This window comes from Cyprinus carpio, chromosome B9 (genome assembly GCF_018340385.1).
Source record: "Cyprinus carpio isolate SPL01 chromosome B9, ASM1834038v1, whole genome shotgun sequence".
NCBI classification, from domain to species: domain Eukaryota; kingdom Metazoa; phylum Chordata; class Actinopteri; order Cypriniformes; family Cyprinidae; genus Cyprinus; species Cyprinus carpio.
In genome coordinates this window covers 4,086,775-4,101,998 of record NC_056605.1, presented here as the reverse complement: position 1 = coordinate 4,101,998, position 15,224 = coordinate 4,086,775, and the positions used below count along the sequence as shown (strand labels likewise).

Below are 15,224 nucleotides of genomic sequence, written 5' to 3'. Positions count from 1 at the left end.
AACATAAACTGGGTGAGGGCAGGCAGCGTTTCAAGCTGTGTGTTGCTCCCTGCCCGCATTACATTATGGGTGGGGATACAAACAGTTTGTACGTTGTCTACCTCAGAGCAGAGCCTGCTCGAGAGAGCCGACTGCCCACACTTTGAGCGGCTTCTCCTGCATGTTCTCCACTCCAGGAAGGCTCTCTCACTAGCATTCCCCGTGGCGCTTAGTCCTTCTTCTGCCGAGGCGGAGCGGCGATTACGCTCGTGGGGTTCCCAGATGGATCTGGCGGAGGGAATTGAGACGGGCGAGGAATCTTCTTCCTCACCTGCCAGATCCAGCACCTGTTCTCTGGGATCGAAGTGCGCTCTGGTGCTACTTCCCCCATGGAGCGGGCTCGGCGCTCCACCTGTCTTCCAAAGAGGAGGTTGACGTAGTGGGCATCGATGAGGATTCGCCCCCTCAGTCACCCCAGTATGAGGAGCTTTTGGAGGTGGTAACTCACGCTGTGGCCAAGTTGAACATCGATTGGCCCGCCGAGAAAAAGGCTGAACTACAGAAAAGCCAGTTGGATCAGCACTTTCTGCGGACTAAGCCACCAACTCCACGCCAGAGCTTGCCTTTTTTCCCCAATTTGCACACCGAGGTGTGTAGATCATGGGGAAAGCCATTCTCGGCCTGCCTCTTCATTCCCACTTCCGATTACTATGGCAATGTTGTGGTGATGAGTGAGCGCGGTTATAAGACGATGCCCCGGGTAGAACAGATGCTCGCAAACTATCTGTCTCCTGGTCCAGCATCGTCTTTAAAGGCTCCGGCACTGCCCTCCAAGCCGTTGCGTACCACTTCAGCGCTGATAGGCAAGGGGTACTCGGCAGTGGGTCAAGCTGGTGCATGTCTGCACACCATGGCGGTGTTACAGGCATACCAAGCCGACCTGCTCAAGGAATTAGATGAGCGTGATCACTTAAAATCCGAGGATATTACGGAGCTCAGGAGGACCGCTGATTTGTCTCTCTGCACTACCAAGGAGACCGCCCGCGCCATTCGGCAGTCCATGGCAGGTATGGTGGCAGCGGAGAGACATTTATGGCTGACCCTTTCTGATATGAGGGAAAAAGATAGGGTCTGCCTAATGGAGTCCCCGCTTGTGTCCTTGGGCTTGTTCGGCGACGCCGTTAAGCAGGAGTACCAGGAGGCTCGCAAACAGGCGGTGGCATTCCAGCGGTTCCTCCCTCGTCACTCTCTAATTCCAGAGGCTGCCGGGCGGGGGCAGCCTCCACTGAGTACCAGCTCCTCATCCAGGGAAACAAAAAATCTTCAGGCCGTCCTTAAGGCTAAGAGGTCCTCTGCCAAATAGCCCTGACGCCACTGGCCCAGGGCTTATGAGGGCAGTCCCCTCTGGGGTGGAGCGGGTTACACCGCAGTACACGGTGTCCGTCTTGCCTTAACTCACTCAGGAGATCGTCCTGCCCCAAGCAGGCCCCAAGCAGGCTCTTGTCATGGAACAGGAAGTAGACACCCTCTTGAGGAAGGAGGCCATCAAGGTGGTCCCTCCTCATGACAGAGAGTCCGGGTTCTACAGCCGGTACCTCATAGTTCCAAAGAAGGATGGAGGGTTGCATCCCATTTTAGATCTGCGTCAGTTGAACCGCTCAGTCATGTGTTTGAAGTTCAGGATGCTCAAACTCAAGCAGGTCGTGTCTCAGTTCAGGTCCGAGGACTGTTTTTTTCACAATCGATATAAAAGATGCATACTTCCATGTCTCCATCCTTCTCACTCACAGGAAGTACCTGAGGTTCACTTTTGGGGGCAAAGTGTACCAACATCGGGTTCTTCCCTTCGGTCTTGCACTCACACCCTGCACTTTATCAACGATTGGTTGATTTTAGCTCAATCGGAGCAGACAGTGGTTCGACATCGAGATTCTCGCCCACATGAGAGAGCTGGGGTTAAGACTAAATGCCAAGAAAAGTGTGCTTTCTCCATTACAGAGGACCACTTATCTGGGCGTGGTGTGGGATTCGACCATGATGCAGGAACGATTGTCACCTGCTTGGATCGAGCTGATCCTCACCGCAGTCACGAGAGTGAGAGAAGGCCAGTCTCTCACTGTCAAGCAGTTTCAGAGACTGCTGGGTCTGATGGCAGTTTCATCCAATGTGTTACCTATTGGCTTGCTATACATGAGACCCCTACAGTCTCTGCACTGGCTACCTATTAAGTTCCGTATCAGTTACAAAATATTATTACTTACTTATAAGGCCCTTAATGGCTTAGCTCCTGCGTACCTAACTAGTCTTCTACCACGCTACAACCCATCACGCTCCCTAAGGTCACAAAACGCTGGACTTTTGATAGTACCTAGGATAGCAAAAGGAGGTAGAGCTTTTTCGCATTTGGCTCCCAAACTCTGGAATAGCCTTCCTGATAATGTTCGGGGTTCAGACACACTCTCTCTGTTTAAATCTAGATTAAAAACACACCTCTTTGGCCAAGCATTCAAATAATGCATCTCATAATTTTGGACTGCAGTTATATCTGATCAAATGTGCATTATTATTCTTTAGCTTGGGTTAAACTAATTAATTTTACTTGGCTGGAACAGCAGCTACACTAATTATGTCTCTATTTGTTTCTCTGCTTTGCCACGGGATTTACATCCCGTGGTAACTAGGATTTACACAAGCTCCAGTCTGGATCCAGAACACCTGAGAAGAGATGATGCCAAGCCCTCAGAGGACCTCAGATGATGCTAACCCAGAGACAACATACAGAACTACCACATTTTGCTATAAGTTTGATTGCATAATTGCTGTTAATAGTGTTAATCGTCTGTTTGTTTACGTCTTTTATTGATTTTTCTGAACATTTCTGCCATATGCACATGAACTGACAGTCACCACTGATAAGCTACTACTAAATATTGTAATAAGTTGCTTTGCAATGATTTGTATCGTAAAAAGCGCTATACAAATAAACTTGAATTGAAAAAATTGAATTGAATGGTGGCTCAAGACCAAGGGGTTCTCCCCAAGGGGAATCCCACTTTGCATGATCAAGGTCACGCGGCGGTACCTACGTGCCTTGGACATGTGGAGAAAGCCTTGGTTCTTGTCTCAGGGCCCAGTGCTGGGAGCTCCTTATCGCCACGTTACACTAGCGATGGACGCATCCCTCACCAGCTGGGGTGCGGTCATTAGTGGCCACCCTGCCAGCGGTCTGTGGAGTGGTCGCCATCTCATGTGGCACAGCAACTGCCTGGAGATGCTGGCCATGTTTCGAGCTCTGAAACACTTCCTCCTGGACCTAAGAGGCCGACATGTGTTAGTACTATCATAGCTTCCAGTCTCTCAACCGAGGTAGTTGAGACCAGCCTCAAATCCAGAGCTCCCTCCATGAGGAAACTGTACGCCTTGAAGTGGAAACTTTTCACTTCTTGGTGGAGAGGCCATGAGCTCGACCCAGTTAACTGCCCGGTTGGTACAGTGCTGGAGTTCCTGCAGGCCCGTTTCTCGGTAGGGTTGACCCACTCCACCCTGAAGGTCTATGTCGTTGGGGGTCAAGGCTCACTCCACCAGAAGTGTGGTGGCCACGAAGGCCTTCTTAGCGGGTGTCGCTATGCAGGACATCTGCAATGCTGCGGGTTGGTCCATGCTCCTTAACCTTTGTCAGGTTCTGTGGACTAGATATGCGAGCCACTCCATGCTCTTTTGTTTTCTCGCCCTAGCTGTGCAGGTTCCCACACTAAGCAGAGATTTGAAAGTCTGGCGGTGTGGGCATTCTCGTTCCTAAAGCGTTTTCCGATACAACTCAAGTTCCTGAAGAGGAATGTCTCAGGTTATGCATGTAACCATTGGGGGTGTAATGATTCATCGATATGGATCGATACATCGATACGATATCTGATGATACGATGCATCGATGCCACACGTAAAATATCGATATCTGTAATATAAATAAGCACCTTATTTGGCACTTTCCACATTTTCGCATAATGTCCGTCTATGCATGACCACCAAGGGTGGCATTCTTGTTCAAACTCAGGGATCAAGACTCGGTTTTAAGACTGCTCAAAGGCACAAGATGCCACACATACATCCTCAAACACTAGAGCGCTGTGTGAGAAGTTTTCAGCGCACACATCTGAAGCGCTCGCACACAGACAGCCGCACGCGCGAATACTAAATTGAGCTCTCCTCCACTTTTTTTGTGCATGGATGAATAAATACAGACAAAATTACATCAAAATGCGCATTTTGGCGAATTTCCTAGTAAACACAGTCGTTTAGTCATATGTCTTAACGTAAACAGTTCAGAAAGAAAAGGCATGTGTATATTAAATCCGTGCTTGGTTCTTAAAGTGAAAGCAAACTAATAATAAATCTAATGCTGTCAAAGAAGTGCTCACTACTCCTGAGTAAATAACCTTTGTAAAATCAAAAATGATTAATATATATTTAATTTATACAGTGAAGACTATGCAGTTATTTTACATTCGATTACTACATTACTGTACCATACCTTAAAATTTATGTTAGACTGAGCTGAAAACCTGAAAAGCAGTTTATTTAACTGTTTTAAAGTTTTCTGAACTTGATGTATTGTATTTATTTTCTGCTATCGCTCATAATTTGGTTATCTGTAGAAAAGATTTTTAGCACTGAGCCCATAGTAGCAGCCAGAATTGTTTTTCCAATTGTTTATTTTCTGTATTATATATATAAAAAAAAATGTTTAGGCCTATTTTTTTGTTGTGAATGTCCCAATTGAGGAACACAATGTGAAAATTTCAGATAAATGTTCATGTTATATATTTTGGTGGCATTTGTGAGTTAATAAAAATGTAGATGGCTTTTTAAAATAGATATCAAAATATCGATATATCAATCGATATACTTCTGTATCGAATTGAATCATAATCGTATCGTAGAATTTTTTGAGGTATCGGCAAATATCGTATCACTGGGTATGAGAATCGATGTCGTATCGTATCGTGACGAACCATCCGATTTACACTCCTAGTTACCATGGTTGCTCGAAGGAACGAGACACTGCGTTGCAGTGCCACACTTACAGCATCTCTGCTGGCGCTTGCTTCATTCCTAGAGGCTAATGCCGGCTTCGCCGCATGTGCTTTTAAGCTTCCTGGTCTCTGACGTCACCCGCCTATGATGTCTTGCCCATCCATTGGACTGATTACACACGTGATTCATAGCTGGTCACACTGGAGGTGTTCCCAAAGCATTCTCTGACGCAGCGTCTCGTTCCTTCGAGGAACCATGGTTACATGCGTAACCTGAGACGTTTTCTGGCATCTTCTGAATACTTGTGTATATCAGAATAAATAAATCAGTCTGCATGCACAATAAACTAGTAAAATTTATTTGCATCTCTCGACAGAATGTTTCTTGCAGGTTTTAATAAAATGTTATTTAATAATAGTATGTGTTCAGTATATGCCTCAGACTTGCATAGTATTGTCAAATCACTTATCAGACTCCTCCTTGACAAATTTCGACAATTGGTTGAACTGGTTCATTTTTTTATTATTATTTTACTGGTCATTTTTGAGTCAGACATGCTATTTCAGCTGTACGTCTTCCTTCACAAACTCGGAACTAAAGTTTAATTAATTTGTTCCCTGCCTTGTGTTGTACAACCTGCAATTAAAAACAAAATGAAGTTCCTGAGAACCAGCTCAAAATAATTATTCATTCAAGAATCTGATATCACTATTTCCTTCAAGTTTGTTCTTTTGTTTAAATTGATTTATTTTGATTCCTAGTTTTACTTTTCATTTGTTTTATTTCTGTAGCCTCTTGTTTCATTTATTATATTCTCTTCTGCGCCATGCCTTGCATCTTGTCTCGTTCATTGCCTTGTGTTTACTCCTGCCCCACCCTGTATCCTGAGGTTTCCTGCACTGACTCTCACTGCCTGGCAGCAAGGCTGGTGTATCTGTCTGATATACTTAAGTGTTTAACCTATGGCTCTGTGAGCCTCCACCTAGAAACAAGACTGGTGCTACTGTACATCTGAGAAATCAAGCTTCTGGTTTCCTCCTCTTCCTCGCCATTATCCCGCTTGGTGCTCCCTCTTCTTCCGCAGCCCTCAAGCCTGTTGTCACCCTGGTTTCAGTGGTCACCCTCCCTGCCTGTCATTGTGTCATCTACTGTTTGCACAGTGTTTCACATCTCACTATCCTTGTTGTACCCTGTGTACACCATCACTACTCATTCTGCATCTGAGTCGGCTTTCTTACAGATCCGTGACAATATTTCTTCTTTTCTTATTGTTTCAAATTTAGCTAGGAGTTTCTAGATAAAAAAAAAAAGTATATAAATTGCTAGTTACACTCTTTCTTTTTTTCTCTGTTTAATGTTACATTACATATGTTCTTTCTCCCATACTATGGAAGTCAATGGCTGCCATCAACTTTGTGGTAACCAAGCTTTTTCAAAATATTTTCATTTGCAATTCTGGCATTTATTGTTATATATTAATGTTTCCTACAAGACTATATGAATTCACTTGGAGGCTATTAGTAAGTGTATGTATGTTACCTAAAGCTTATCATGTGCAAATAAATAAATAAAATTAAATAAAATGATAAAATAAAATAAAACCACATTTTGCGGAACTGCAAGCCAAACTTGTATGAAAGGAACTCATCATAAACGGAAGTATAACCGAGCATGCTTTAATATTTTGCTTATGCCTTGCATCAGCCATAAGTTTAGTAAAGCCATTCAAGTGATGAAATAGAAAATAACTCTGAATATGTTATATTGTGATGTTGTATTGGTATAATATTACAAAACAAAATATTATAATATTACTAGAAATTGCATTTCAAAAACTCATGTAATGTCTTCTGAGGTTATCTCCTACCTTTAATGGTCCTTATGTGGTCATGATGATGCTTCCACTCGCATCTGCAGAATGAAAGCAAAGCGATTAGAATGAGACAGTTAAACCCTCCCAGTGCGCACAAATCCTCTAGGTTTCTGTTGTGTGGAAAGAGCCTGTTTTGCGAAAATGAAACCTACCCATTCACTGTGAATGACCTTGCAAATGCAAAAAAACAAATGTCTTTTAATCAGATGTTGCAAACCAAAAACAGGAATAGCCTACTTGAAATCAAAAATCTTTCGATGCATCTTCAGGGCACTTTGTATAATTAATCAGTGTCATTCATTCGCAAGTTCAGCTCAGTTTAAAATAAATAAATAAAAATAATAGGCTAATAATATTAATAATAAAAACACGTTAAAGATTTTTTAGTTTAACCTGAGCAGCACAATATGACGATGGAGGGTGATGACATCTAAATGACTAGAATAGAAAAAAAATAACTTGTACACACATGAACAGAAATAATAATAATTAAAGCTACAAGCAGTATTTTATTAGGGTTCAAGTGTATTAAGACCTTTATTCCATCTATGGTGTTAGGGTCTATGCTGACACAAAGCATTTAAGATTTATAGGCTTTTGAGTACATTTGGAGATGGCCATTTTCTTAATGATCCCGTTATGGCTATCCAAATGGTAAAGTTCAACAGTTTTTTGATAATTATTGACCTAAAAAATCTAGAGAATTGTACTGCAGTGGTTTTGAGGTTTACTGAAATACCCAGGACCTTAAGGCAAATTTATAGAGAATGAGGAGATTCAACATATGCTATAAATATTTTTTATGTGTTATACGTAGTGCCACCCGGTGACTGATTTATTTTATACTTCACACAGACCCTAGAGGTAAGAGTCAAACAGGCCCACCAAGTTTTGTTTTGATTGGCCTCCATTAACCTGGTCTAACAGATATTCAAATTTCATAGGCCAATGGCAGCTATGTTTTTGAGAGACACGAAGGTCCTCATAGACATTCATTGCACCTTCGACCAAGACACACTGCATGCCATTGTTCAATACAATCGCACTAACGATTGCTTAGCTGTAGCCGTTTTCATGCTTTTTTTTTCCTGTTATAGTGCCACCAAGTGGATAATCGCTTTACCATCATGGCAACTTGGACAAGGTTAGTGTAATTTTCTAGTCAAACAGACTAACTGTTGTGTAGATGTAGTGGTTTTCATGTTTTTTTTTTCATATCACAGTGCCACCAAGTGGCAAAAAGCTACTTTTTTTACTGTGACTTCGGACTGAGCTTCTACTCATGTGTACCATGTTTGGTGAAAATATCTCATTGCAATCAAAAGATATAACCATTTTAGTAAAAGGCAACTACTACTTCAAACTTTTTTGCGTTCTGTTGTGAACCTGAATCACCAATCAAAATTATTTTGATATATTTTTGCCACGAGTGTTTCTAGATGATGCATGCCAAGTTTTGAACAAATTGCACAAATGGCTAAACGCTGGATTTTCAAAAGTATGTGAAATGTTTAAAGTTTGCAGCATAGAATCTTTAATATATGTCCGAGAGTTTTACACACCGGTCTGTTATTGTGGCAACATTTCCACACCTCGAAACGTGACGCTGAACGAAACAAACTGTGATTGGTTGTTTGACATGTCGGTCCAACCGCCTCATGGGCGGTCCTTGGCCAATGAAAGCTTCCATAAATTCCAGACCTTCAGTCTGAAGGTCTGGCTACTACAGAGGTGGCACAGAAGAACACAAAAGTGGCTTGTAGGTATTTACAACATTTAATGAGGCTCAGAGGTTGCATGAGTGCAATTAACTTCATAAATTCATGTTGAGAATAATGTTCAAAAATAACATTTTGTGTATAGAAATATTCAATGATTTAAATAAATGAAATGATAGGCCTACTTTAAAAATGAAACTAAAACTGCCATTAGGTGGAGGCAAGCTACTGATTTTATCACTGAATCATTTACTCAATTGATTCGTTCGAACGGCTGATTCATTCAGGAACAAAGCATGTGACTGTCTTTATAAATGGATAATTGAATTGACTAGTTGAAATGATTCGTTTAAAAACACAGATTCATTAATAAATGGAGATGTGCAGCTGCTCAGTTGTGAGATTGTTTGAAACTATTTTAGTTGACAAAATTGAGCAAAATCAGGCAATACTGTTATAGTCAGATGCGAGACAAGTAACTTAATATTAACTTTTTTGTTTATTGAAATCACTCATTGTTATTACATGCCAACATGCCCCTGCTGTTATAGTTATGTTAAAGGGGGGCTACAATGGTGTTTTATGTATTAAGAGTTGTTCACAGTGTTAAAGAGATGGATTCTCATGCTAAACGTGGACAAAGTTTTAAAAAATAATTTTGGATGAATGACAGAGAATTTCTGTGCCGAAAATCTTACTTCCGGGTTGGTACAAGTTTCGGCTGTTTTTTTTCAATCGTGGATCTAATGACGTAGACAATCCTTAAACTACCAATACTATCATAAAACCCGGAAAACATTGCCCGCACACATAGACTAGAGGAGAGTGAGACCGTGCTCATCAACACGCTTCATCGGGAAATCCTCGGCAGCGCTGCATAGGATTTGTTCGAGAATGTCTCCAAATAAGTGTGTTTTTGGATGTGAAGGAAAGTTTACCGTGTTCAGCTTCCAAAAGAACCCCGCGTTACACGAACAGTGGATGCAGTTTGTTTTACCGGAGCAGCAACGGAGTGTAGCAAGTGCGTTTGTGTGTTCTTGTCATTTCAGTGACGAATGTTTTATAAACAAGGCCCAGGTCGACGCTGGATTTGCACATGGTTTGCTATTAAAACATGGAGTGTTCCCAGTGATAAAAGACCCCATTCAGGTAATTACAACTGCATCAGATTTCTGTCTTTTGTTGGAAATCAGCACATAAGTGAATATGTTAATGGAAACAACACGAAACATCGGTATTATAGCTCCGCCTACGGCACGCCTCCAGGAGCTCGGCTTTTTCCGGAGAGAATCGGAAAGCTGTATTTTTCTTTTATAAATATGATCAAACTAAAGACTTTTATGAGATATGAAGGATGCAGTACTACTCTATAGGTACTCAAGATTAACATGAGATTAGGTGAAACTGTGTATGTTATGTACCCTTTAATGATAACATGCTACTTTGAGTACCAGGTAACGCTACGATAGCATCAGCCTCGTTTTCTGTATTGTGTAGGATAATATCAGCCTTATCTGGCTCATTTTCTGTCATTTCTATAATGTTAACGTTCCTGCCATCTGTTTGCAGTGTCACCCGAAGCAGTAGCAGCTTCATGGCCAGGGTTACGAAAACACTGAAAGAGTGTAATCATTTCATATCTCCTTTAGTGATTCACATTAGTTAATTTCAATTGCACAATAGCAATAGTCGTCAAAAGAAACAGTGTGATTATCAAAAAGTAGGTGCTTCGCAACACAGACAAGGTGAATTTATGAATGACCGTGTGAAAGGTCTGTCACAAACCGATGTTGTTACGTATCCACACGCTTTTTTAAGTGGGTATACTTTACGGCTTAAGCCGCGTTCAGACTGCACGATTTTAGCCCAGTTTTTGGCTCGCCAACAGGTTTTGAGAAATCGCCGACAAATGCCTGGAATCACAGGCAAATCGGTGTTCGTTCATGCGAGTGACAATCACGCAGTGTGAATGAGCAAAGATGTGATCTGAGAGAATCGCCGACGAGTCACCGACGCCCATGAGATATTTGGCATGCTAAATATCTGGACCTGTCGGCGATTCAAAATCCTGCTGTGTGAAAAGTGTTCTGACTGAAAACTACATCGACGATGACCGACAGCCAATGAGAGACCAAGATACAGAGCAGCGGGGAGTTCGGGGAGGAGTTATATACCACAATATCAGCAAGCATGGCTTCTTTTCCTTTTTCTTGTTTTCGCTGCAAATCAGCACACAGGCAATTCGTATTGCAAGCTTCTTGCGGGCTACCATTTTTAATAATCCCAGTCTCACATGAGAACTCCGGTCTTGCACGTGTGATATCGCGTTGTTTCCTTGTCAAATCTCGCGTGTGTTTGGTTGTGAAACGTAGTTTGCGTGCCAGACAGAGTTGTCGACGATTCTTCCTATTGTAAAGTCATGCAGTGTGAAACCTTCTGTCGCCGATCCATCGTGTAGTGTGAACACAGCAGCGACTGAATGCTAGTCAAGATAGTCATGCAGTGTGAAAAGAACAGTGACCCGACTACTTTGAAAATCGTGCAGTCTGAACTCGGCTTTACCAGCGTATCACATAGACTACACCACTGGCCTACATACCCATCACTTGTTATACTAAAAAAAAAAAAAAACAAACGGATGAAAGCCTTTAAATTCTTAGGACATTCTATTTTTATTTATTATTTACGGTGGGAAAATAACTTTAATAAATGTAATTTTTGCTGAAATTTGTATTTAGCCTATAAGGGATTTATAACTAACGTTACATAAGTACATATAACTAAGCAATGTCCTTGCCATTAGACAACTTTTATTTTGATAGCATGACAGGCTGCTTAGGCTACTCTATGGCTTCCACGAAAGCCAGAAACTGATTTTCCTTTGTTTACAGCACCAGTGATAACATCGCTGTCAGTTCGTGTGATTTTCGCAAAAACCTGAAAATGCTTCTTGCATTATATTTCGTCATTCTGCATTAATGATCGTTCATCTGTGCTGATTTAGCGTATACTATAGAACCAAATGGACAATTTGACGCGAATCGTATGGAGTGAATAATGTAGCAAACTAAGAGATATTAACAAACGCTTCAGTTATGTTTTTGGCGGAAACGGTGCAGAAAGGGGTGAGTTTGCATGTTTTGCAGTTGCTCTTGAATGTTGCATAATCACGAACGGGGTGAACGCAGGAGGAAATCTGTCTATCAGTCAGTCTATCTGTCTATCAAATCAGTTCTATCCTCAAAATGTTTCCCCGTTTTTAATTCAGCCATGCGTCATTCTGCTTGTCTCTTGTGAAGAATGCAACGGAGAACATATAGCTACACCACGCCCATTTAGATAGCGACGAGAACATCCTCAGCTGTGTGATTGTTTGCTTTGTTTGAGCATGTTTCGGGTGTCTGATGATAGTGGCGATCTTCAAAATATTTCCAGGAAGGAGATGTGTAAAATAAAAATCTAACCTGCTGTGCTCAACAATATAAAGTTACGGTATTTTTTTGTAATATATTAATGATCTGGTTTTGCTAGATGAGCGCAAATATACACGTATAATTAACACGTTATAATCTGAGTGTGACACAACTATAAGAAATAGCTAAGACTGGCCAATACAAGCATTTAAATGATTGAAAAGCTATGTGTAGACTTAATACAGCCTACTCTCCCCTCCTTTATCAATTTAAACACAATCGTTATGACTAATTTTGAAATAAGGAGGCTTAGGCTAAAAACAGTAACGTTGAATGATTTCTGGAGGATGTTAAGCCATTATCACTACAACAGTACAGTACACACATTCTCCAACCTTGAGCTGAGACATAAAATGCCAGGGAAAATACATTTCACCCTTTTAAGAGCCCTGCATAACATTTAGGCTCTGGTAAATATCTGCTAGCTAGGCCACATGATAATGTGTTTGCAATTTAAATATTGCTGGCAAAAATTTTATCATATCAGCCCTTACTTTAACCAAGAGCTGACTGAAAGGATTTGTCAGTTAATATTTAACTGTTAGTTATATAGGAGGCATTTTATTTTATATATTAAATTTATGTATTTAGCCGACGCTTTTATCCAAAGCGACTTACAGTGCATTCAGGCTATCAATTTTTACCTATCATGTGTTCCCGGGGAATCGAACCCCCAACCTTGCGCTTCGTAACGCAATGCTCTACCACATATATATATATATATATATATATATATATATATATATATATATATATATATATATATATATATATATATTGCCCTTTACATATATATATTGCCCTTTCCAGCTGCATTTTGACAGAAACAAATGACATATTGCATCCATTAGTAAATAACTGATTTAAACATCCATATTCCATTATTTTTATGTTTATTTAGAATAAATATGTGGACATTCCTTGCCTACTTGGATGGACCGCCATTCAATAATGCCCTTTAATTGCACCTGTAATAAATGTTGAAGTTACTGTACACTGAAAAATAAAAATATAAATGGATGTAAAAATAATTTTCATTTAGAAATTGAATCAATTTCACAAATAATTATAAAGAATTAGCAATTGACACATTGAATTACTAAATTAGATTTATTTTTTTTATTTTTTTTGTAACAACATATAATCAAACTAAACTATATGTTTTGTGAATGTTTTTTTGTCATAAGGTGTGATGGTTTTTGTTCAGCTCTGAGTCATCCGACATGTCTCACTCTTCCAAGCCTCGATCCCACCCTTGTGGCCTTTGCGACAAATCTTTTGCCCAAATATCCATGCTCACCAGACACCAGCAACTGCACACTTCTCATCTGGTTCTACATAAACGCACCCATGCTGGGGAGAAGCCTCATACCTGCCGGCTTTGCTCCAAGACCTTTATCTCATCAGCTCACCTTGCACTGCACCTGCGCTCGCACAGTGGAGAGAGGAAGTACAAATGCAGTGTATGTTCCAAAATGTTCATGCAGTCGTCCCAACTTATGCGCCACAAGACCATCCACACTGGTGAGAAACCCTTCAAATGCCCAGATTGCAATAAGTGCTTCGGCCGTGCCTCACACCTGAAAACCCACCGTAGGCTCCACACTGGTGAAAAACCCTTCAAATGTACACAGTGTGAAAGGGCTTTTACGCAAAAGGCCGGACTTATTATACACTTGCGCTTGCACACAGGTGAGCGCCCTTTTAAGTGTGAGAAATGTGGCAAGGCCTTCCGCACGTCAGCCCACCTGCTTAACCATCAGGCTTTGGAGCTGGGCGAGGGAAGATACACCTGTGCCACGTGCAACAAGGGCTTCAGATCGGTGTCCCTGCTAAAACAACACGAGAAAAGCCACCAGGGCAGCGGGATGCTGTGTTGTAGCGTGTGCTCGGGGGCCTTCGCTCATTCCTCATATCTGCAGCTCAAACTGCACTTACAAACGGAGAGCAGCTCTTCCATTGCAAGGTGTGCAACAAAATCTTCGTGAAGATGTCCACTTTTGAGAAACACTGCAGAAAACATCAGACAGAGATGGACGGATGTGAGGACGAAGAAGTAAAAGAGGAAGATGATCCCCCATTTGAGCTGCATACTGCTGTATCCCCAACGCCGACGACGTCAGAAGTCAACACACGCTCCAAAACAAGAGCCAAAATTAAGAGTACAACCGAAAGCTCTTAAGAATTGACAGGCATAACATTCACTTAATGTCTTTCTGTATTTGTGATGTACTTTCATCTCCTCTTAGTTGTGTAAAATAATAAAGATAATTCTCTGCATGCATAAAATACAGACTTATAGACCATGAACAGTTGTACAAAAACTTGCCTTTGCACAGCTTTTTACATTTAACTTAATTTAATTAGTTTTTTTTAATTCATTTTTTTATCTTGCTTATCAAAAAGTGGTATAATTCTATATCTTATCAGCTTTGACGATACCGGGGATGCATGCTTTTACTGCATACAGTTACTTTACTTGGAACCAATTCTTTAGTTCTTAAACCCCATCAAAAATACTAAAACTTACTACTACACATACTATATCTAAAACTGTAAGAGAATTGAGACAAACACAAAATGTGAACCCTCAGGAAATGAAAGGACCGCCATTAAGTGTCTATTTTGCTTCTATGAATGTAATAGCCATTCAGAAGAAATCAGCACAGAAAATTTATGAAAAACATTCACCGGGCCAAACCATTTCATAATGCACATTTTTTTACATTTATGTTTAAGTAATACAGTAATAATATAGGTGTGCACTCAGCTACATGCAACTGACAAATATAGAGAATACATAAATGCTTGCACATAACCCACAATACATAAATGCTTGGACAATTCATGCAGGGTTATCATAATCCACAATGTATTCTGCAGTGAAAATGTTTGATTATACTGTTCATACAGAATAGATGTTTAACATTTATTTAAAATAAAATATAATTTAAATGAATTTCTGTGGTTGTTTCTGTTTTTCAGCTAAATTTATATAACCTTATGTTTTATTATTATGTGTATGCTGTTACAGAGCCACACAAGGCAGCATCTGTGAATGAATCTGCCTGGGTGTCATCATATCTAAGCAGAATGTGTTATCTGTGACAAAATCACAGCCAGTTCTCTAGTTCTCTTGACAGAGAAAAC

The 15,224-nt window shown here is 40.8% G+C and overlaps 2 protein-coding genes across 3 annotated transcripts in view; one reads left to right on the top strand and one right to left on the bottom strand.

The window, feature by feature from the left end:
- si:dkeyp-118h9.7 (sacsin) overlaps positions 1-6,928 on the bottom strand; it is a 29,176-nt gene extending 22,248 nt beyond the window's left edge. Inside the window, exon 1 of the mRNA XM_042730666.1 lies at positions 6,878-6,928. The gene's annotated coding sequence lies outside the window, so the exon portion shown is untranslated. The remainder of the gene's footprint in view (positions 1-6,877) is intronic.
- A 4,487-nt stretch (positions 6,929-11,415) lies between these two features.
- LOC109105354 (gastrula zinc finger protein XlCGF71.1-like) lies at positions 11,416-15,007 on the top strand. Of its 2 annotated transcripts, none has more exons than XM_042730664.1 (2): positions 11,416-11,726; positions 13,262-15,006. In XM_042730664.1, exon 2 carries the CDS (start codon positions 13,298-13,300, stop codon positions 14,060-14,062), a length of 765 nt encoding a protein of 254 aa, XP_042586598.1. In that variant the 5' UTR covers positions 11,416-11,726; positions 13,262-13,297; the 3' UTR covers positions 14,063-15,006. The 2 variants fall into 2 exon arrangements, with proteins under 2 accessions (XP_042586598.1, XP_042586599.1); XM_042730665.1 differs by lacking the exon at positions 11,416-11,726 and adding an exon at positions 11,738-12,093 and having other exon boundaries at positions 13,262-15,007.
- Positions 15,008-15,224: the final 217 nt, after the last annotated feature.